This window comes from Thermobia domestica, chromosome 18 (genome assembly GCF_964235325.1).
Source record: "Thermobia domestica chromosome 18, izTheDome1.hap1.1, whole genome shotgun sequence".
Classification (NCBI taxonomy): domain Eukaryota; kingdom Metazoa; phylum Arthropoda; class Insecta; order Zygentoma; family Lepismatidae; genus Thermobia; species Thermobia domestica.
The window spans coordinates 37536200-37561901 of NC_137471.1; the positions used below are offsets into that span (position 1 = coordinate 37536200).

General features: G+C 36.2%; 1 protein-coding gene across 1 annotated transcript in view; it reads left to right on the forward strand.

Moving 5' to 3' along the window:
• The window catches only part of ana3 (rotatin homolog anastral spindle 3), a 105561-nt gene that overhangs the window by 27108 nt on the left and 52751 nt on the right, over positions 1-25702 (forward strand). The window contains exons 5-13 of the mRNA XM_081745941.1: positions 772-918; positions 2968-3198; positions 4335-5312; positions 8945-9154; positions 12539-12754; positions 13271-13444; positions 15540-15675; positions 20164-21165; positions 23791-24050. Of these exons, the coding sequence (XP_081602067.1) occupies positions 772-918; positions 2968-3198; positions 4335-5312; positions 8945-9154; positions 12539-12754; positions 13271-13444; positions 15540-15675; positions 20164-21165; positions 23791-24050 (3354 nt within the window). The remainder of the gene's footprint in view (positions 1-771; positions 919-2967; positions 3199-4334; positions 5313-8944; positions 9155-12538; positions 12755-13270; positions 13445-15539; positions 15676-20163; positions 21166-23790; positions 24051-25702) is intronic.

A 25702-nucleotide genomic window follows, 5' to 3' on the forward strand; every position in this document is an offset into this window, starting at 1 on the left:
CATCATCATCATCATCATCATCATCATCATCATCATCATCATCATCATCATCATCATCATCATCATCATCATCATCATCATCATCATCATCATCATCATCATCATCATCATCATCACCACCACCACCACCACCACCACCACCACCACCACCTCCTCCTCCTCCTCCTCCTCCTCCTCCTCCTCCTCCTCCTCCTCTATCTCTTCTGTCATTATACTCTTAATTTCTTGGTTCATGGCCGCAAATACCTCTGTGTTCTTCTATCTGTGTACTATACGATCCACTTACCTGACGATGTGCGCTGGGGAATTGTCCAAAATGATGGGTAGGGTATGTGTCCAAATTGAAAGTTGGGACTTTGTCAGTTTTCGGGGATATGTCCTAGACTTTTTGAACTCGGTCATTTATTTACCACGCACAAAAGAAAATTGTAAGGACTGAAATTAATTGCATTAATTTGCTGATTGTGATGTGAAGGAACATCGAAACAGTACAGTTAATAGTGCATTAAATATCAGACACAGTAAATAAAAGAGTACCTTTACAAATTATAAGAAAGAATATTTTCAAATTCTCTAAGTTGTCTTAGATGTTGTTGTTTATATTGTAAATATTCATTTTTAAAGATGACTTTACTCATCTCTTCATAGTATAACTTTGAAATATAATAACTTAAAGTTTCCTTGTGTTCTGATTCATTATTAGTTTTGAGGAAAACAACAACAACAAGAAAAAATCAATATTTTAATCAATTGTTATATTTTACTTTTCAGAACTTGCTAAAACTAGTTGATATTTGCCACCTTAAAAGTCCAGCCATGACGTATGCCGTTCTAAGCTGTGTTCATAAACTTTCAGTAGTCATCGCTACTCGCTTGAATTATTACAGTGACCCATGCATAGCTAACATGAAGGATGAGGTAAATATATAAGATTTCTTTGTAAAATATTTTGATTGTTAGTTAAGAATTAAAGAAAAGAGTATATATATATATATATATTTTTTTTTTTTAAAAAAAAAAGATGGAATATTCTATCTATGTTATTACACAGAATATAAATACGCACGCTGTTCACTCTTCGTGTCCTCCATTCCGGACGACTGTCGCTCATCTAATGAACTTCGGGTCGTTCTTAGATATGCAGCTGTATTCATATTGTAAAAGTTCTGCTATTGCAGGTAATAGATAGAGCAAGGTTGAGTAAATCAGAGTCCGAAATCGACTCCCGCTACCGGTTTATTATAAAAATCCTCTAATAACAACAGTATTTACTGAAATACTTCAATACAATTCTTTCTATTGTGAGGTAGAAATTAGGTAGTCCAAGACCGTGTGGCCAAGTACAGGATCTCTATAGAGCTCCGGGCAACCTTGGTTGAGTGACGTAGGAAACTCTACTGCTTTAGGCAAACAGTGAGGGCGTTAAAAGTCACAGAACCTCAAAGCAGGCTAAACCAGGTAGAAGGGAAGCCAAGAGTCCCGCAGCAGACTAGAGGCTTCGAGGTTGGGTTTCTCCTAGGGCTCCAGGCAAGCAAGAGAAGGGGAGACCAATCGACGACTGCTGCTTGTCCGCTGGATGCTCTCCGGTATATAGGCGCTCCTGGCGATGGTGGCACTGCTGTTCCCAGGTGGTATTGGTGGTCCGTTGGCTGCTTCCTATAGTAATCCCATCGTGGAGGTGTAGTACTCCAACGTAAATACATGTGGTTGATGTTTACAGACAGGAGTAGGTGACATTGTTTATAAACACTAAATAGTACATTACAGTATACCTGGTAGGACCACTAGACATAAGTTGTCCAACATGTATCTTTGATCTGTCCTGTTGTGTCCCATTAGATATAGATATATATATATATAAATAACTATAACTATATATATATGTATATATATAATTAGATAGATAGATAAAGAGAAAGAGAGGTAGATGTATGCAAATATGTAGATATACAGGGTGGAAGGTAATAATACCGAAAAACTTTGGGAGGTGATTCCTTATATGAAATGTAAGAAAAAGAAGTTCTAATAAACATGGGTCGAAAAACGTCTCGTTTCAAAGTTATGAACCGCCCAATATTCGAAAAATCACGTTTCAAAACGCTCTGGCTTAGAAACTATAGGACCTATCCCAAGCGGTTTAAGGAATTACACAGGAACTAGCATGCGTTCTGTCTAAATATCCATGTTTCAGAATTCACCGGTACCAGCAAAACGAACACACCATTAGTACTTAAAGAGTATCATTATACCTGAACTTCCTTTTTACAGTTCGTTTCGCCGATAACGGAGGATGGTAAAACATATAGATAGAGCGGATACTAGTTCGTATGTAATTCCTTAAACCGCTTGAGATAGGTCCTATAGTTTCTAAGCCAGGACGTTTTGAAACGTGATTTTTCTAATTTTTGACGGTTCATACCTCGGAAAGGAGACGTTTTCGACCCATGTTCATTAGAACTTTTTTCTTTCATTTCATACAAGGAATCACCTCCCAAAGTTTTTACCTTTCACCCTGTATATACATAAATATATACAGATATATATATAAACACAGATAGGTAGATAGATACATAGACCGACCAACTGATATATGATAGGGTAAAAGTAGTTTGGGTTTGTTTTAGCTTAAGCATGATGGTGGCTGACGCAATATTAACGTTTTCGTGATGTCACCTATCCTATGTTACCCGAACTGTCACCAGAATTCAACGATACCCTATTTATTGAAATCGGTTCATGAATATGAGCTCTACAGTGGCACTAATAGACTTGAATACATGTCCACTATACCCTTCTTTTGGTTTTGCGTAGTCGGGTAAATATGGGAGGACTCGAAGAAGTTAAGTATACTACAAACTCACATAATTTGAGATCGAACTAGGGACTCTTCGCAGCAGAGGTGAACTCTTTACCACCGTTTTTCAATCTTATTTTCTGGTAATTATATAACGTTACTGTATGTTTCAGCTTCACATGAAATTGGCTGTAGGAGAATTGGGTTACACGCATTCTCAGAAGCTTTCCTCTAACGGTAGTGAACCAGCAGGCAACGCGAGTAGCAACGATCTAAGATCCAGTGGTATGGGAGATGCAGTCGATACATTCTCTAGATCTTCCAAGCGACCAGGAGAGTCTCCGAATGAAAGTTCTTTTGAAAGTTTGCATTTTTATAACCAACATCATCAAGAAGGAGACGATGTAAGTATTTTAAAATTCTTCTCCAAATATGTCGAAAATACGGCCTACTTTTTTTTTTTTTTTCTACAACTCAGTATGTTAATCTGTACAGTGCAATTTAAGAAACTCAACTGACTCATGAGTATTAATATTCACTAGGATTAATCTTGATATAGGTCTTTAGTAAGTAGTTGCCAATATTTTCAGTGAGAACTCCCATTTTCTTCAACGACAATTTCGTAAATCATCTACAGGAAACTTATCACATAACTTTGGTACCTCTGAACCACAACGATAGTTGCCTTGTGATGGATGAATCTATTATAGATGCTTTAAGAAAACGCTGCTGAAGAAGATGGGAGTTCTCATTTAAAAAATCTAGAGTTACTTAATAACAAACATTGAACGTACAGTGTAACGTTTTTTGATTACATAGTATAATTGAGTACAGATTGTGTATCTTCAAAACATACTGCCTTACTACTTATTGTAAGACACTTCGCTCTTTAGTCACTAAAAAAATTAAACTAATATCCTGTCACAGCAGCTCTTTGGGATGATTTAAGGTCAGTAAATACCACTTAAAAACAAACAAACAAACGAAAACAAAAAAAAAAAAAAAAAAGGAAACTCCTGCGCAACAGCCTTTGGGATCCAGTTGGGGGTTGTGGAACTCATGCTTTGGGTGATTTGAGGATTTAGGATTTAGATTTCTGGGCTTTCGGCATCTATGGCCATTTAACCCGTCACGTATAAGGGATGACGTCCCTCGACGATCACACTATCCGGGGAAAGGGAAGGAATAAGGATTCGGGAAGGAAGGAAACTGCTTGGAACCTATAAGTGAGGTACCACTCCGGCATTTGCTTGGTGTGAATGAGGAAAATCCTGGGAAAACGTCACTCAGGATGATCTGCCCAAAATAAAGCTGTTACACTCTTTCGACTGAGTGTCCCCACCGGGGATCGAATCCAGGACCGTTCGCACTAAAGGCGAGAGCGTTAGCGACTCCGCTACGTGGCGCCACTATTATTATTACATGTGAAAACTACGGTATGTTGTTACATACAGGTAAACATTAATTTCTTTATGTTGTAAATCATTCTTCACTGGTACCACCATCGTTACTATTTATTTGTTCTTTTATTTATTTTTAGGATTTGGATTTGGGAACCTGTATTGAGAGTGATACTGCGTTACTGCAACAACAACAGACAACGCTGCCACAATATTGTCTGAATGTTTTGACCCATACTGTCCCGCAGCTAACCTCAGTGGACCAACAGAAAATGAAGAAATTAATCTCTCTCATCTCCGACACTATTGATCTTTTGTGCAAGTGCCTGAACTTAAGTGTATGGACTGGAAAAGACACAGCCAGCTTGGAAGCAAGTGACATTTTAAAAGATATCTACAGGATGTTTGGAGAAGCATTGGATTTCCACAAGGTTTTATTTAACGAAACGAATTCACCGAATGAACAATATATGCCTTATCATCGAGTGTCTTATTTGCGAATTCTATTCCTAACGAGAAAACTTATGAAATTAATACCGCATGATCAGGCAGAAATGGTTATACCTAGAAACTTAAAGAATTCCTTAGTAGGAAGTATATTTGACGGTGGTATATATCATTTCTATCCACATTTACATGCTGACATTGTTTCGTATGTTCGAGAATTTCATGAAGAAGCTATGACGTATTATGATGACGTTTTAATTGTGTTCAAAGCTATGAAATCGTCTATTTCGTTTTTGTTGAATTGGTCCAAATACGACGACGTCGCTGTGTTTTCTTTGCTGAAAGACTCTCTACCGAGTTTGTCGTTTCATAACATAGTCGACATAGTGAAGTGCTGTTTGAATATATGTGTTAATAAGATGTACAGGTGGAATTTGAGTGATGAGGAAGAAGGTATTGTGACGGAGGTTCTGTTACGACTGTTGGCGCACCAAAACACAGATATCCAAATTAAGATGTATGAGTGTTGTCATAAGTATGTACAGGCGCTTCTTGGAGTTGAAAATGCTAAACGCCCAGCCAAGGCTAATGTGGAGAGATTAAAGTTTCTTTTCAATCAGGCTGTGCTGATAGAAATTATTTGTCATGGGCTGAGTAATTTACAGAAACAGGTAAGATAATAAGCAATCCAGCATAACCATTGTCCAGATTGTCAAGAGGTTAGTCTGTAAAGCTATATCGGTGTCTAGTTATTATTATTATTATTATCATTATTATTATTATTATTATTATTATTATTATTATTATTATTATTATTATTATTATTATTATTATTATTATTATTATTATTATTATCCTCATCCTCATCCTCCTCCTCATCATCATCAGTAAAAGGAATAGAGATTACTACTCACGTAGTTACGAATACGGGAATCAACTGTGGGGAGTACAGGCGTTAAGTGACAGGAAAAAACTTATTGAAAGAGATTTTCTTCAGAAAATACTAGACAATATATATCGTAATGAATATTGCTTACAGAATATGGTATAAAGGTACCAATGTTTGAGAAATGGATCAACATTAGCTCCAGTCAATCCAAACTCTTAATTTTAAAAAGAATGATCAATTCTTTTAATTTAATTTAATTTAATTTTATCTATACAGAAGCATAAATTTTAAAGTTGGACAAATATTATTTGTAGTATTTTTGACGATGTATATATTTTGAGACTGAAAATGTTTGGTATTAATTTGCCAAGGAATTATGGTTTAATCCGATATTATTTTATTTTACCATTATTTTTTATTGTTTCAATAGGTAGTTTGTGTTGTATACAAAATGTATTTATTTTTGTCTGATAAGGTGCTGTATTTTTGCCATTAAGTTATTCATGGCACAGAAATAAACAATAATAATAATAATAATAATAATAATAATAATAATAATAATAATAATAATAATAATTGATACGATAGGATGTATGCGTATTAACAATAAATAAAAATTCGCATTGGGTGAAAAATACAAAAGAAGAATTGATTATAAATTAAGGTAGCAGTAGCCTTCCTAAAGTGAGAAATTTCACTGAAAAATTGACTGATATCTCTCGGTAAAGAAAGAATTAATTATGTTATTTGTGGTCTTACGTAAAAGTGCATACCAAGAACTTTTCATTGTACTTTGAATTAGAGAGAGATGGAAATCTGACTGTCAGACTACAAACTTATTCCATTACTTACATTCTGCAGAAAAGATAAGCGTGTCTTTTATGTAAGAACAAGTTTACTTTAGATGCGCCGAGGAAGAGGTGGGGGTGGCTTCAAAACCGTTCCCTGTACAAAAATTTAGTTACTAATGGTTGTTGGTATTTGTTTCTCGATTTAATTGTGATTTAGGGTGAAAATACACTATCTACAGAAAAATAATTCAACACTTACCTTGAAAAGTGTGTCTAAGAACTTTAAAACTTATTGGTATACCTGTCTGGGGCGTGCTCTCGCCTAGATTGTGAAATACATTCTTCGGAATATTTGGACATCCCTATTGTAGAATTTCTGATAGTTTGCATGAATGTTAGACATATCTCCAAAAAATCCTTACACGCCGGTCCAAATCATCTTAAAGGTTTTATGTGGGATTGAGGTTGGAGCGCTGTGCAGACCAATTCAGTGCAACTATAACACGAGAAATAACAATTTATTGAAACCTATTTTAAGCCAGCATACTGTAGTATACAAAAGCTCATGAAACACGGGAGCAATATCTATAATCACCTCTCTGCAGGGTTTAGGAATGAAAAAGTATTGTGTGCTCTAACGAAAGGGTCAGGAAGTTACTAATTAATAAAGTGCATTACAGTGTTATAAATTTTCTAGACGACAAAATTATATAAAGTGTTGTCTCCATGTTTTAACTATACTTCTCTCTATATATGTAATTTTGTAATGAGTAAGTACCATATGAGATTTAATGTAACGTGCATCATCATTTGTATTGAGTTGAATTGATTTGGAGTGTAACGTCTCTTTCAGCAGCGAGGCTATATGAGACTGGACCTACTGATTAACATGGAATCCGAACCACATGAGCTTCCATCGGGAATCGAACCCGGGCCTCCCACGCCAAAGGCGCATACGCTAACCGCTTAGAATCATCTATATTTTATAAGTAATTTGTCCTATAAAGTATTGTAAACAATTGTAAGTAAGTAGCCTCAGTATTCTGAACTGAACTTCCGATTGCCATGAACCTGGGTTATGTGAAGAAAATAAATGAAATTGTAATATTATTAGGTATAAGCAGGGCCGCCCACAGGGGGGATGTATGGCGCAAGCTGCGCCATTGAGAAAAATTTTGGGGGGATTTTACTCTACTTTCGAACTAGCAATTTTACTGTCGGAATAGCATTAAAACACAATTTTGAGAATCTAATTTTCAAAAATTTTCCGGGCTGAACCCTCATACCCCCTGCTTCGATACTCGATGAATGAAGTACCGCGCAAGTAGCCGTATGAAAGGAAAGGTTGGTTCGTTTTAAGAGAGAAGGGCCGCCCACAGGAGGGATGAATGGCGCAAGTTGTGCCATCGAGAAAAAAATTGGGGGGAATAAAAAAATGGTTGAAGAATTTTACTCTAATGTCGAATAAGTAATTTTGCTGTCGTCAGAATAACATTGGAACACGATGCGATTTTTTTTTTAAATCTCGAGAATGAATCCCTCTACCCCCTGCTTAGAAACTCTATGAATGACGTACCGCGCAAGTTGCTAATATATGAAAGGATGGCGCCAAGTTTGGAACAACAGTTACAAACACTCAAGGAATCACTTTCAAATTTAGATTTGAAACTTGCCTATGTTGTCTGTTGAAAATTATAAAGTAGTTTGACATAATTGTGAGCTAGTGGTAACCATACAGACAACAGCCAAGTTTCAAATCTAAATTTGAAATGAGCCAGTGAGTGTTTGTAACTGTTGTTCACCAGAACTTGGCGCCTATTTTTGTGATTTCAATTCTTTTTAAGGCCACTCGTACTTGACTCTTTTACAGGAATGTGTTTTGTTGGATATCACTTCTTTTTGTAGGCTAATTTCGAGGATAACATTTTCTTTTGATATCAAACTCAATAACTTGTAACTTGCGTCTTACTTTTCATGTACAAGGGAATTATATCAATATTTTGTAAAGAAAAAAAATACTACTACAGGTAATTGTAAAAAAGGAATACCTGTGCCATACACAGTGTGTAGAAGTTTTTATACCCTTCAATATCCTTATAGAACATATTTAGTATTGTACACTACCAAGACTACTAATAAAAGTAATGCCATTTTTATAATTACTACTGCCCCTACTACTACTACAAGCATTCTATAATACTACTACAGGAAATAGAAACAACAACAAAAATAACAGAGCTCCCTCGTGGCTAAGCGGTTAGCGTAAGCGCCTTTGGCGTGGGAGACCCGGGTTCTATTCCCGGCGGGAGCTCATGTGGTTCGGATTCCACGTTAATCAGTAGGTCCACGTCTCATATAGCCTCGATGCTGAACGGGACGCTAAACTAAAATCAACTCAACTCAACAAAAATAACAATTACTAGTACTATAAAAACTACTGCTACACTGGGCAATTGTTTTTAGAGGACTTGAGTTTTGAGGATGGAAGAGATTATTAGTTTTGGGGGGAAGTGCGCCATCAGCTTTGGGGGGATGGGCACCCCTGGGTATAAGCTACCGAAAACGGTCTCATGTATGTTTTGAAGATATTTTATTGAATGTTATAATCTAATTTTATTTGCAGATTCGAACATGTGCAGAAGAGATGCTATTATACCTGATAAAAGGACAGGTGTTGATGTCCGAGAAAATTTGGAGAAAATTACTAGAACTGTTGATCCCGTTGTTTCCTTTACTGCAGTGCTATGCGACCAAGGATACCGCACTGGGAAGGGCTGTTGTGGCATTCTTTAAACCAGAGAATTGTAAATTAATTCCATTAAATTGTCTTGAAGTAAGTGCCCTAATTGATAATTTATTATTATTACTTCCAAACTATGCTATGCATCAGTATCGGAAGTTTTATAAGAAGGTTATGTCGGTCAGTCGACAGGTATCAGAGCACAAATGATAAGAGATAATCGAAAAGCTTTTTTTTTTAATTAATTAATTAATTAATTGATTTAGCATCACAATAGTAGGTTCCGTCTTTTCCATCAGCACCTATTCAAACTCGAAGTGGTAGAAAGTAACCTTTTTTCCGATTTCAACGTTTAGAAAGTAACCATTTCCGATTTCAACGTTTAAAATGTAACAATTTCCGGTTTCAACGTTGAGAAAATAACCATTTCCGATTTCAACCTTTAGAAAGTAACAATTTCTGATTTCAGCGTTTAGAAACTATTTCCGATTTCAAAGTTTAGAATGTAACCATTTCCGATGTTAACGTTTAGAAGGTAACTGTTTCCGATTTCAACGTTTAGAAAGTTACCATTTCCGATTTCAACGTTTAGAAAGTTACCATTTCCGATTTCAACGTTGATCACCATAGAGGCAAAACAATAATAGATAGCGAAAAGTGGTTTTTAGAATCAATTCAGCTTCACAAGAATAAATTCCATGTCTACAATTATCCCTGTACTAAAACTGGAACTCGTAGAAATTTATCAATATTGATTTTCATAAATCAGAAACGAAAGCGAATAGCGGCTATTTGATAGATAATTCCAGGAATAAATTTTATCTGGACCTTTATCCCTCTATTCAGACCGGAAATGGTGTAAATCACTAATTTTCGATTTCAATACTGGTCGCAATAGTGATAATAGGAAAAAACAACTATTGATATGAATCCTGTACTGCAAGAATATTGCAATATCACTTCATATTAGTAAACAACACTACGTTCTTCCGCATAAGCAGCAGAAAGCAGCCAACGGATGCTATCTTCCTAGGAAACACGAAGAGAACCCCTTCAACCCCTCCACAGGCTTCGCGGGGCCCAAAACTAGGTATAAAAACGGACACCTCGATGCAGAAGACATCAGCTATCAATTGGTCACATCTACCTATCCCTCCAAGCTGCACTGGGCAGGAGACTCTTCTATCCTTATCTCTGAGCTGCATCAAGCAAGAGGTATCCTCACCTATCTTCGCGCTGCATCGGGCAAGAGGTTCCTTGAAGCCTAACTGCAACGGGCAAGAGGTTCCTTTAGACCTAGCTGCAACGGGCAGGGTCGACCTAACAAACATAAACCTCCAAACTGCTATGGGCAGGAGGTGCTAGGAAAAACTACTAGAGAAATAACTTATTTATAACCTAGAGTACAAAGTGTATAGAAACTTTTTATAATAAAAAAGATGAAGGGGAAGCCCCGTGTACCGTTACTCTACTATAACATTATTTTGATTTTCGGCATTTATAAAAAATATTCTAAATTGTAAAGTTCAATGTTCGAAGGTCAATTAGACAAATGCACCAGCAACAAGGAAGAAAACCTTGAAAGATAAAATAAAGCAAAGGTATTATACTCAAACAGAATGTAAATACAAACGCATAAATGTGTTGTAACATGAAAATGTTAAGAAACAAGTGACATTATAATATCCTGTATGTTTTCAAAGAACGCTTAGTAGAATCACTAGTTGTCAAAATTTCATCTGACGCACACATATTGAGCAAGCTATGAGGTGACAAACGATCTGATGTTAGAATAATAAAGAAATGAAGCAATTCAAGAATAAGAAGAACAATGAATTAAGGAAGTGTTTAATTCATATAAAATATTAAGATATGGATGTTTCGTGCTCAGTCAGGTCAGTCAAGGTTCACTGCAGTTAACTAGAGGGTCAGTCAGTCAGATTTAGTTCAGTCAGGTTATTCGTCATGAAGACAATCTACATCTTGAGAATGGACTAAGTTCTGTCCAGAAGTTCTCAGTCAGACATCTTAGAATTCACCGATCACCTAGAAGAAAAGGCGGGAAGCTGCAATCTCAACAACTACAGAGATAAACAGGAGTTCCAGAAAGACGGATTGTGAGGAGTTCCATGCTCATTATATGATGTTGCATATATTGGCAAACCGCGTGTATTCTACCAGGACGGTTTGAGACACATACAACAATCGGTTTGGGTACAAAACCTCGCGGACCGAAACCTCGCCGACCAAAATCTCGCCGGGTCAAAATCTCGTCATACCCAAAATCTCGCCTGGACTAAACTACGCGGGACGTAATCTCGCCTGGGAAGAAATGTCGTCAGTATAAAACGTCCTCACTACGATTTCTTCGATGTAGAATGCCCTATATATTGCTATAAGTATTATATATTTGATAATAACACATAATTGCATTAAAATAATGAGAAGAAAAATTCTAGCGCATACTTTGAAAATCTATTCTATATAAAAATGAAAATGACTATGTTTGTGAGACCATACTTCTTGAGCCACCCGACCGATCTCGACGAAATTTTCAACATAGATGAGGTTCGAGCCTCGGATTTATTTTATAATTCCATTTTGATGGCACAACAAAGGGGAGGTGGGTGAAACAAGGGAGAGAAATTGGTTCTGTCGTCGGCAAGAAGCATGAAGAACCTTCAAAGGACAGTCCCTATATCAGAAAACATCGATCGTGTACGCTAGGGTTTGCAGCAAAAACCGCAAAGATCAGCTAGTATGGACACTGCACATGTCGCAAACATCAGTGCGTCGCATTTTGAAAGAGCACGTACACTATCATCCATACATGATACAGACTGTACAAGAGCTACAGCTGGTTGAAAACAGCTTAGAAAATACTTCTGTAAACTGTTTTTAGACAAACTGAATCGCTATGAAGAGTTGCTGGACAACTTTATGATATCTGATGAGGCGAATTTCCACCTGAATGGATGTGTCAATAAACAGAATTTTCGTTACTGGTCGGACACAAATCCTCAAATTCTCCACGAGACTCCTCAGTGCAGCCCTTAGCTTTGTCATTTGGTGCAACATTAGTGTTGTTGTGGTAGTGTTTCACCCATCTGATAACTGCTTTCCCGTTTGGCACACTAAAATGCCGGTTCTGCCCACGTCGCAGCTTTATTGAACAGCAAGTATACTCTTCTCGTGAACAAAGGCTTCCACCGTTTGAACACGCACGTGCTCTGGCCAACGACTCACGGTAAATTAAATGGCAGACTTATGTGATGTATATGGCATGGCAACTAGTGTCACCATACGCTTCAGTTTGGCAGTGTTGCCACTTTCAAGTGTCCCATTTCCCGTGGCTCACCCTGTAGATACATTGCTTCCGGTTTTGCTTTGTTTTTTTTCACAGTATGAGATGAAACTCACTTGACTTTGTATTTAGTATCTGTTTATACTACTTTTATTTATCTATTTTGTCTTTAGGCTCTTAAGGGAAATCTTCGACTGATGTTCTCGTCTGATCCCCTTGTTAGAGAAGAAGCAGTCGTAGCATTGACAACTATGTTAACGTATGAAGATCAAGCACACGAGAAATTGCCTCACATAGCGTCTCTGGGTGGCGCTCAGTTAAGCATGGTATTCATCATTGATAAGCCAGTGGATATAACCAGAGCTCATATTCCCATGTCTTTTTATCAGGTATCTTGTTTTATTTTTCAAGTTTTTTTTTTCTTTTCAACGTCATTGAACAGCACAATTCATTTAATATTAACAAACTATCGAGAAATTCCTAGTATAAAATTCTACATAACATTGATCTTGCTTTCTTTGCTTGTTAAAAGCTGTTGTTTCAGTCTTTCATAAAAGCATTTGATTTTATTAATGCCTCTTAATAGCATTACTTCTTTAATATCAAAACACTTTTATAAAATTTACAATGCTTTTATTAGATTACTTTTCTGTTCGCTTGTTAGTCAATTCCTGCAACCCAGTTTCCACACCCTTCTTTACTAACTAGAGCTTTGGAATTTTTGTACCGGTTTACTATAAAATTAATGACATTTTCGGTGTCCGTTATTCAGAGGTTGCACTGTACAAAGATGTTAAAATAAGATGTCTTTGACTTTTAAATATTGAATATGCATCCTACAGTATTCATTAGTAAATAAGATACTACATATATTTTTAAATCATTTTTTTTCTGGTGCTTTTAAGGTTGGGAGCCTGTGCCAAGTTCTTGAGCTTTTCCGTTCGCCAAGCGTTGAGCCTCATGTGAAGAAATCAGCTCTCAATCAAATGAGTATAATGTTGGAAGATACTAGACTGCATACCGCTTTTTATGAACAAAAAGGAACAGATATCATAGTAGATGTATTCAAAAGATGTATGGTAAGCTGTCAAACGATTTCTGTTACAATTAGTATGTATCTCACTGTTAGGTTTACGTGACGGTGTTGGGAGTGTGTGTGTCACTGTTAGGAGTATTGTGTTATTGTTAGGAGTATAGTCTCATTGTTATTAGTATTGTGTCACTGTTAGGAGCATGTGTGTCACTGCTAGCAGCATTGTATTACTATTAGGAGTATGTGTCACTCTTACGAGTATTGTGCCACTGTTAGGAGTATGCGTTTCACTGTTAACAGCATGTGTGTTACTGTTAGGAATAATGTATCACTGTTAGGAGTATTGTGTCACTATTAGGAGTATAGTCTCATTGTTATTAGTATTGTGTCACTGTTAGGAGCATGTGTGTCACTGTTAGGAGTATTGTGTCACTGAAAGGAGCATTGTATTACTATTAGGAGTATGTGTTTCACTGTTAACAGCATGTGTGTTACTGTTAGGAATAATGTATCACTGTTAGGAGCATTGTGTCACTATTAGGAGTATAGTCTCATTGTTATTAGTATTGTGTCACTGTTAGGAGCATGTGTGTCACTGTTAGGAGTATTGTGTCACTGCTAGGAGCATTGTATTACTATTAGGAGTGTGTGACACTCTTACGAGTATTGTGCCACTGTTAGGAGTATGTGTTTCACTGTTAACAGCGTGTGTGTTACTGTTAGGAATATTATATCACTGTTAGGAGCATTATGTCACTATTAGGAGTATCTGTCACTGCTACGAGTACGTGACACTGTTAAGAAGAATATGTATCACTGTTAGGGGTACATGTGTTACTGTTAGGAACACGTGACACTGAAAACCATTAGTGACAAAAAAGACACTGCGTTTTCAGTACAGAATCATAGTCTTAAAGAATTTGTCCATAACAAACGCTTCATGTTGCACATTTCACTGCTCGATGCTTACTGAATAAGACGGCGAACAACTCTTTCGACTGTGACTTCGCATAGGAGCAGATGAGAGTTGTCTAAAGAACTGTCATTGTAAATAAAAATACCATACAATAACCGGTATTTCTGTCCTAATACATTTCTTTAATTATAAAAATTTAGTGAGTTATTATTTTAAAGCATGTTATTTGAGGAGTGTGGTTCAAAAACTTGATAACTCTTATTAAAATCGTGTGTACATCTGACGCATGTTCCTCAAAATACTTAAATCATTGTTATAAATATTAACATCTAAGCGCAGAAAGTTATTGAGTCATTATTATAAAAATAAAATTCAATACTATAGCAGGGCAACAAGAGATGGTCTCTAAAGTTTCTTACTATATGCGGAGGGAAAATGTAACCCCTACTTTGGTGCCGGTGTTACCAACCACGGTTACTCTGTCTTACACCATTAATTAAATTGCCATTATAAATGCACCGGAAACAGCCTTGACATGTGAGTAGTGGTAACGTCGCTGCGAGCTGTCAGAGACCTTCTCTTGCTGGCCGTGCTGTAATATGCAAACTTCAAAATATTTAAGAGTTAACAGGTTGCATAACGTCCTTGGGGAATCTAATCCTTATTATGAAAGCAAGACGTCTCAGTCCGTTATTCACGCTAATTCATAATAGTTTAGAGTTACGCTAATAGTTGTCGCTAGCTGCACTGCCTCCTACCTAACGCCAAGAGATATTGCTCGCATGTGCAGAAAATCTGTAGACGAGTTGAAGGCTTCGGAGGAACAACTTATTTGATTTGATTTGAGTTCGGATTTAGCGTCCCGTTCAACAGCAGGGCTATATGAAACGTAAATCTGCAGCTTAACATGGGATCCGAACCACATAAACTCCCGCCGGGAATCGAACCTGAGTCTCCCGCACCAAAGGCGAGTACGCTAGCCGCTTAACCACGATAAAGCTTTGGGCAGCAACTCATAAAGATAAATTAATAAAGAAATTTCGAGCAGGTAGTTGGAAGATGAGATTTCGCATGCTAATTTATAACTTCAGATCGTTTTTATCCATCCCGTTTGGTTCTTGTGGGTTTCCAACAATTTCGACCACACCGGTCATTTATTCTTGAACTATGTAAATGTTGACAAAATGTTTATATTTTTTCTTTCTTACTTAACATATATTTTCAGTTGGAAGATGACATGGATTATTATCCTGATTTCGTTATCTCTGCAGCATGTATGTTGAAACATCTAGTCCATAATAACCCGTCATTGCGTCATGAGTTTTCTCAGAAGGAATATATATTTTTTACGCTTCTCAGAGGTAAGACTTTCTGAAATATTACAAATAAATACTGTAATTCATCTTGCACAACAGTACTTTTCTTTAAGGAAATACCATAGGAAAAAAGGAATCTTATTAATTAAAAATCTAATTCAATACTACATATATCTAATGTAAAAAAATCTAATACATCAAAACTCACCACTTGTGAGAATTACAAGGCAATAAAATATCTTAAATAGAGAGAATACAAGTATTGATTTTTCTATGTCACGTAGTGAATTGATATCTCAAATGAAAAAATGTATTTAAAGATAAATAATCAGCACGAAAACGAACTTCTCACAATTTTATTTTTTATTTTCTTATCTAGTGATATATATCAATTAAATATATATGCTGTGCATTGCTACGTTTCTCATTTTTTATCTTATTTGTTTCTTTCTTTCTTTTTCATTTTCATTCTCTAGAGTCCATTACTATGCATTATTATTATTATTATTATTATTATTATTATTATTATTATTATTATTATTATTATTATTATTATTATTATTATTATTATATAGTACATATATCACTAGATTAGTGTTGATACGAGCCGTGAACCACGTGTACTTTCGAGGTTTCTTCTCTGCCCAGGACTTCTGGTCAAGCAGGACAATAACAGGAAAAAGGAAACCACCGGGAAAAATAAAAGGAACAAACGAACGGACTTACCAGAGTAGAGCTGCACAGGAGATATTTTATCGAAACCAAAAATCACGCATCAAATTATGGGAACGCGGGTTGTAATGTGGCTGTGTTAATTTGTGCTGTCTTGTGTTCATTAGTGGAAGGTTGCGAACTCGTGTTGGTGTTTGTGTCAATGCTACACAAATTTTCTAGTTACTTTCTCCCATTTATCACTTTGCCATTCCCTGTCTAAATTTAACTTTTTCCTTTAAATAAGTAAATAAGTTTTCAAAAACGAATATATCTCTACTTCATTTTTAACCCCCAATAAAAGTTTTGAAGCTTTGAATCATGTGTTTAGTTTCTATTAAATGTTTCCATGGATTTGACAGCAGACGTTCCGATTTAGCATTCCCAAAATGCTCCTTCTCACACATTTTAAGGTTTCTTTTAGTCTTGCTCATGTAACTCTCATGGCAGCTGTAGATACCATAGCTGTAGATTTCATAGATACCTGATTTCTCATTGAGATCGGCATAATAAGTTGTAAATTGGGTGATATTCTCCAAAGTTTTGGTGAGTTTCAAAGCTGTACGGAAACCGTGCTGTGTGAAAAATCTTCTTCAGTATTGTTATCAACTAGGGCAAAGTAGCCAGTCTTACCCATTTTTGGTCACTGATTTCTGCTTCAAAACATTGGCATAACGATAAAAACACCAATACGAGTTTTGCACCTTACCACTAATGAACCAAAGAATGTGCAAATTAATACCGTCATATTGCAACCCGTGTTTCCATCATTTGACACTTGCTTTGGTTTTGATAAAGTGTCTCCTGCACTGCTCTACCATGGTAAGTTCGTTCCTTTTATTTTTCCTGATTTTTATTCCTCCTGTTTTTATCCTCCGTGACTAAGACTCTAGGGGGAGCGTTCAGAGCTCGTAAGTACAAGTGGTATTCACGAATTACACAATCCTGAAAGTAGAATGATAATTTGAATTTTGAATATGACATTTAAATGTCTGACTATGATATTATTTTGATGTTAAGTTTTAGAAATATTTACTTTTCTTCTGTAAAGCAAATTATAATAGTTTTAGAAATATTTACTTTTCTTCTGTAAAGCAAATTATAATGGTTCTCTAATTTTGTTTTTATATTGTACCATTTATTTGCTAGTAGTAATACATACTGTTAACTTATCCCCTATTGTGTGAACAATGTTTCGAAAGTATGCATATGCCTTAAGTAGAAAAGAAAAGTGGTTAAATTGTTAAATTGTTTCTAGTTAACGAGTAGTGATGGCTTGTATGATATCAAATAACCTAAAAGACGAAATATTATGTTTAATAGTTTTTGTGTATCCAGAAATAGTTTAAATAAGTTATATAATTAAGTTGCGACTGAAGCTTGTTGGGATTTGGTAGTTCAAGTTCTTAGCATAAGAAGTAGGTACGAATGCTCTATTCTCAGCACTCGACACAGAGTAAAAGTCACAAACTTGCACAAAAATGTATGATAGATAAGTTACATGACAGTTTCTACAACACCAGAATTTATTTTTACTGAAAAGTAAGCGAGATTGTAGTTTCTATGGCATCAGAATCTATTTTCTTAATGAAAGTTAAACGACATAACAGTTCCTACAGCACCAGAATTTATTATGTTAATGACAAATTAAACGACACGACAGTTCCAACAGCACCACAATTTATTTTGCTAGTGAAAGGTAAGCAATATGGCAGTTCTTACAGCACCTGAATTTATTTTGTTATTGAAAAGTAACATGGCAGAATTTATTTTGTTACTGAAAAGTAACATGGCAGAATTTATTTTGTTATTGAAAAGTAACATGGAAGTGCTTACAGTGCCAGAATTTATTTTGTTAACGAAAGGTAAATGACATAGCAGTTCCCTACAGCATTAGAATTTATTTTGTTGCACTGTGGAAACCAGTACATTACATTTTTTATAGATTTGGAGCTAGCGAATCATTACTAAGTTGTGGCTCTGTTATAGTTAAAGATGCAGTAATCGAACCTTACAATGGTAAATTGAGGAATGCTGAGGGCTTGTTATTAAAATACTGTTGTAGGTAAATGTTTCCCTACATGATTTGGAATGGTTACTGCCTATAGTGGTACTCAATGAGTGTAATGTTTCTTCCTTCAAATTACTTGGTATTATAGAAGACATAACTACTCGTAAATCAAAGAAAATGTAACAATAACCATTTTTATAAGTAGTTCGATTACCAAAAACCTCTTTGTACCGCGTGTTCAGAAAGTAACTATGCAGTTGACCTGGATTACAATGATGTCACACAAGACGTTGGTCTCCAGTCAACCCGCACTTGTGGACAAATACAAATACCTGGTCAAATAGGGTTCAAATATGTTAAATAATGGAAAATGTTGTATTACTAATTAACGATTATATCAGTCATCACTTAGCACACCGCAACATGGCAGTGCATAGTTACTTTCTGAACACCCGGTATATTTGCTCTGTCTGTCCGTATGTCCACTGAGGAGACATAAAATTCCAAGAAGTACTTGATAGATCACCATCAAGTTTGGCCAGAAAGTGTATGGTCATAAGATAAGAATAAAATTAATTGATAGGGATGATCCGTCCACCAAAAGTGGTAGAAATTACCATTTCCGGTTATCATGTTGCGCAAAAACGGTAATACGTAATAAGAAGTGGTTTCCGGTATATAAAATACGGTATATATAATCCCCATCTTTAATTCTCTAGTAAATCCATAAAGAATAGAAATCTAGTACACCTGGTTTCAACATTAATCTACATATAGCAAAGAGGTAATGATTTTTTTTTTAATTGATTTAACGGTCTAAGAATAGGTACCATCATCTCTTTTAACCCTTTATTCCAACCAGAAGCGCCAGAAATCAACCATTGCTTGTTTTAACGTTGATCGCTATTATTATTATTATTATTATTATTATTATTATTATTATTATTATTATTATTATTATTATTATTATTATTATTATTATTATTTTCTTTTGGTAGGTCCTGGGACAAATGAATTTTTTTTTAAATTTATTTATTTATTTAGGTCTGGGCCTGAAAATGTTTCTTCCACGCTTCTCGATCTTGAGCTTCCTCTTAGAACTGTCAGTATTTTCTTCTATTTCTGAAATCATCGATCAGTTGTGTTATTCTTCTTCCTATTCCTAGTTTTCCTTCCATATTTCCTTCTATGGTGGTATGGACAATTTCTTTGCAAGATGTGTCCAATCCAATTGGCCTTTCTACAAAGAATGCTTGCTAAATGCGTCCTCTTCTCTCCGATCCGTTTTAAAATATATTGATCGCTATAGAGTGAAAACGGTAATAGATAGCGAAGAAGCTGTTTTCTGTAGTCAATTAAGTGTTATATAAATATAAGTATATACAGGGTGGCCCAAAAGTAGGTATGGTAGTAGGTGCATTGATCAAGTATAATATTCTAACTTATAGGTTTATTTGCTTCGGCTGTTCCGATCTTAAGATATAAATAAAAAGACATTGAAACAAATAATAAAGAAACTATGGATAACAATAAGAAATTATATAAAATGCAGTGAGCTAATCAGTACGGGACTGTACACCTACTTTTAGGCCACACTGTATATACTCTTATCTCCCTACTAAAACTGGAAGTGGTAGAGATCTGTCATTTCCGGTTTCAATATTAGTTGAGAAAATATCACACCATACAAACCACTCCTTCGCGTGGCATACACGTGACACTGCAACTTATTCTGTACGTAAGGCATGTGCATCATTTCTCAACTCCCAACAACACTGTAAAGTATTAAGATTTTGTTTATTTCATTGCAGGAGTGTTCTTGTTCAGAACGGACGAGAAGTTTCGTAGCGATGTTGGTCACTTACTCTGCTTACTACTCTACAGCAATTACGTAATGTCTGTTCCTGAGGGTTCGAGGGACTCAGAACTTCCAACCACATATAAAGTAACGCTACCCGAAGTTGTTGTGAGATCTATGAGGCTTCCGTTCATTTGTAATACACATTGGAAAACAAGCCAGTTTCGGATTTCGACTTTAAAATCGTACCTTCTAGGCGAACCTAAGAACGACTGGCAATACCATGAAATGATGAGAATTTACTGGAATATTGAATGGTATGGCGGAGTTAAGGAAATATTTGCATGGTCTACCATACCAAAGAGTAAAGAATTTTCGGAAACACTCCACGCGACACTGCATGATATTACACTGCTCAAAGTGACATCTGTTAGTTATTCGTGTCAGCAGCAGCTTTTCAAGATTCAGAACGCCACAACTCATCAAGGCGTTCTGGATGGCATAAATAGGCTATCAGCATACGTACAATTGTATAGCTTAGCACAGGATTCATCCGGTAGTGTAAGTAATGAAATCGTTGCTTTGAATAGTTTGCCCTGGAAGGACACATTCAATCGTTTTTTAGTTTCAAGTCTTACGTATCCTACCGAAGAAGAAATCTGTATTGCCGTTCTTGTATTCTTCCAAATGTACATAAAGTTTTTGCCCCAAGAAGATACTAAATCCACGAGGGACTGGTTTGCACATTTGTTCCAAGATGTATCTGTGATGCCTGGAAATATTTTGAAAGACTATAACATGACGCAAGAATCAAGCACTTCTATTGATGAAAGTGCACGCGTATCCAAAGACTTGTATCGTGAAACGTTACGTCTTATTGAGCAGTGTGTGTTAGCAGAAAAGTATCATCAACAGGTGTTCAATAATAATGACCTTGAAGTAAACTGGATACCCGTTATTGAGTGTGTGTCGCAGAATTTGAAGTCCAGCAATACGCAGTATTTTTATAACCTTGGTAAGTATGGTGTATTTGTTTATTTCTATTGTAGTAATATTGTGTTTGTAAGCTCTTCAGGAGGACATAGTGGCAGAACTTCATTGTGTTGCGCGTTCATGGTGAACAACATGGTATCTATAAGTTTTGTCGGGATTTTCACATTCTTCCCTCTTTTTGATTCCATCAGTTCTTCTATTGTGATTCGTTTGTACGAGCGTACAAACAGTAAGATAACAAGATATCTCATGGATACGCTTAATTCCATAGCCAGATTGTCGCGTGACTTAATCCATCATGATTCGCTTGTACGAGGGCGATTCAAAAATTAAGGTAACAAGAGCTCTCATGGATATTTTATTCCATGGCCAGATTGTAGCGTGACTCGGTCCATTATGGGGGCACGGTGGTTCAGTGGTAGAGTGCTTACCTGTGGTGGTGAGGTCCCTGGTTCGATTCTCGACCAAATAAGTATGTGGTGGACAACATCATGTCTGTGGGTTTTCTCGGGGTACTCCCGTTTCCTCCCACTTTCTCATTCACCAATTATTCCATCATCATTCACTTCCTTAATTCATCCGTCTCCCTTAGCTTAACAGGCACAACGTGGGACGTTAAACTGAAATATTTTTGGTCCATCATGGGTAAGGGTAAGGGTATCATTTGTAAAAGGTATGGGTATTTTTGTTTACTAGGATACTAGATCGGCCCGGAAGAAATGAGAGAGGTATGGAGATGATGGGTAAGCTAGTTAATATTCTTAATCAGTTAAAGGAAATACTTATAATTGAAGTAAAGGGATCAAAGCTGAAAAAAGCTTTATTATTATTTTCAGTTTATAGTTACTTTTTAAATATTTATGCTGTCTAGAATTAGCTGAGAAGGACGTTTGCATCACTTCGAAACTAGATACTTGAATTATAATTATTGACGTGTGTTTAATGTGTAAATGTACCATTTTGTTTACTGCGTCTAATATTTATTGTGCTATTAATATTAACTCTGCTGTTTCGCTGTCCCTCGAGACTTTCCTCAACAATCGAGCAACTCAGTGACAATCCACCTCGCTTCTCAGAATTGCCTTTTAGACTATTTTGTTAATATGATAATGTAAATCCATTGCACTAGAATCCGTTGCTGTGAATGATTTCCGCTTAAGATTTTTATTAAGACTTCTGTAATTTTGTGCTATTTCCTAGGAAATATATTCACTTCTAACAAGCACTTGGTGCAGATACTGTTATAATTGTAAATCTATTTTGAACATTAATTATAGAATTAAACTTAGATGCATACACACTTCCTAACTTGCTGTAATATTATTCAAAGCAGATAAGCGTCCATATTATATCGTAAAATGCTTAGATAACTTATTACGAATTACCTCCACCACCGATTATGTTCTATTGGACCCCCAGTATTGTGAACTATCACATGGCATTGCAGTTTCCATTGCAGTAAGCTCTGGCACAGAACAGGCATGGGAATTCTATCCTACTCCTTCCTGCTTTCCATACACCATTCGGTGTGCGCGGGCGGCGATGTTGAAGACGTCGTTTCAACAGTGCAGTTGCGCAAAAATCCATTGGATTAGCATCAGGGCTTTTCACAAAAATGTCTTCAAACGGTATGACATGAACTCCTAATTCCTCTGCCATTTCCTGATAAAAACGTTGTGATGTTCTGGCGGTATGACCCGAAGCCTTGTTAATATGGATCACCACCTGATTCGCGTCTATTCTATTCAATTGTGGGATGTCTCTCCGATAAATAGGTTCAAAATTGATTCTTGAAGTACCTTGCATTCACCTCCACGTTTTTGTTGGGTTGTATCAGCGACCTACCTTCATATCCAAATCTCGTGAGAACCATGAAGCCACAAGGGAAACTTTCCCTGCATTAACGAACAAAGTTGCTGCGCCCTAACCGTCAATGTTACGGTATGTAATCGCCCAAATGTGACCACCAGTAGTGAGATGGACATATGATTGATCCATTGTGACAACTTTCTTCCATTTGGAACCCGCCAGGTACTTTCATACAGTTTCCTGCAGTTCGTCTTACGTTCGGCAATATGATGCGGTAGCAGGTGGTGTATACGTGCCTTCTGCAAACATTTCAACCTCAGGCGCTTGTTTTGTTTATAGTTGATGGTGCGAGGTGAAATCTGTGGCCCATATCATGTTGTGTCGTTGTATTTTCTTGGCACGCCAATCGACTTCTCCCTTAGCTCTACGGTTGTCACTTTGCCTGCAGCCCTTCTCCTGGTGGTTTTCGTGTGTGAATGTTTTGCAAGGGGAGCCTGTTGTCTGTAACGAGCCACAATAGCTTTCGCAGTAGTCACCCCAAGTGTTAATCCATTCTCCTGACACTGTTTCACAATGTGTACGTACCAAAACTTAGCACGGAAAAGGGCCATTACGTAACCCTCCCAATACCTGTTGATTTTCGGGGCCATTTGATAACACTCACGCACTTACAAGGTCAGCCACAACACTGCTCCCGCCAACAAACTCATAGTTCTAGCATGATACGCCAGGTGGCAGCACCGAATCGAAAATCGCCTGATGTACAGCGAACAATAAATATTAATGTTCTTAAATTAATGTATACATGTGTTGAGTAACTTGTTGTAACCTGTTTCAGCTCCTTTGGAATCAACTATGTCGTGTTTGGTTAATTTGACCGGTTATGAAGGCTGGAGCTGTGTGGAGAAAATGCCAGAGAAGACTGCAATAGTGGAATTATGGTCACGTCTTGTTTGTTGCTTAATAGAGCTTGTTACAGCTTTCCACTGTGGCAAATCTGGAGCGTCATCTTCTTTTATGGGTTTGAATATCACAAGAAACGTTGCTTTGTGTATGAACCATATTCTCTATGATATGCAACAGAATTGTACAAACGAGGTAAGATATATATATATATCGGGTGTCCTAAAAATGGCGCCCACGGACCATGCAACACTATTCTACAACTCATAATAAGGCAATATATATATATATATATATATATATATATATATGATCAAGATTAAGATGAAGTATTGCACTAATTTAGTTAAAGCGAGCTTGTACTACCTGTCTCAACTGGTATTTGTGTTCTATCTGTATATAGACTATATTTGCTTTAGAATTTTCCGATTATTTCCGTTACTTGTGGCTGAAATTCGTCACGAAGCGAGTAAAATAGGGCAACTTCTTCTGAAATTCTGAGATTTTTTTATTTAAATAATATAATAAGAAAATTATTTTTCTCGATTAAGTTAAACCTAATTATTCGATTTTGTCGCAGTATGGTCTATATTTTCTGTGAGAGTTCCCAATCATTCTCACATTTTGAGTTCAAATATCAATTACGAAGAAGGTGAATTTATCCACTCCTTCGGTTTAAGAAAAATAACTTCGGCAATATATATATATATTTGTAAGAAATATATCCCATTTTCATAAAATATGGTGCATATTTTATTTGAGTTGATTTTGAGGTTAACATCCCTTTCAGCAAAAAGGCTATATGAGACGTGGACCTACTGATTTAACGTGGAATCCGAAGCACACGAGCTTCCTCCAGGAATCGAACTCGGGTCTCCCACACCAAAGGCGCGTACGGTAACCGCTTAGCCATGAACGAGCTTTTTTTTTTTTTTTTTTTTTTTTTTCTAACTCATACCCAAGAGTTAAATGGAGAATGGAGGGATGAATCTTCTCCGTTCCATTTTTTTTAATCTCCTACACTAACTTCCCTAAAAATTATTCAATTTGCATAGAATATAATGTATATTTCGTAAGATTTTTTCACAATCTTCACTGAAGAATGCAGAGTGAATTTACTCACAACGAGAGTTAAGTTACTTTGTCACTGATTTAAAATATATGTTCCACGATAACCATCTTTAAAATATTGATTTTGATATTAATATGATTTTTTTTAAAGGTTTCCTAATTTTTTCAATTGTTTTGGTTTAAATTTAGCCGAGAATGAGAGACTGACAAACTCCTCCTTTTCGACCTCACCTCTCTCCCATTTTAGAAATATTCCACGATGACTCGGAAAATACAATACTTGAGGAATACAATACAATATTGTGCGCATATGCTCTTTGAGGCGTTCCTATAATCTTTAGTGCTTGGGTTCTGTTGCGCAGAAAGTGCTTAATAAAAGCTATAAATACGGTTAGTTGTAATAAGTAAGAAGTAGTTAGTTCGTTTAAACTGCAGTTAGTTCGTTAGTTCGTTTATTGTTGTAAAGAATGGAATACATTACTATAAGAGGCAAGATGTCAAAGGATTTAGCCGACTATGGTATATAGCCGTATATAGTGAAGGATATAGATATTTAATCATTTTAGTAAGGGTGTAAGGAAAGTAACATATCGAGAGAGTATAGTGTTCTTATTTTATTTACAGTTGTTTATACTTAGTTATTCATCACTAGCCAACTGAGAGTGTTCTTAACAGGTTCAAATCAGTGGGTGTAAATTTACCTCACCCCGATTTAATAAATTACCTGAAACTGTAATCTAGTTAATGTAGGGCGCAGTAGTAAGTACTGTTTTTCC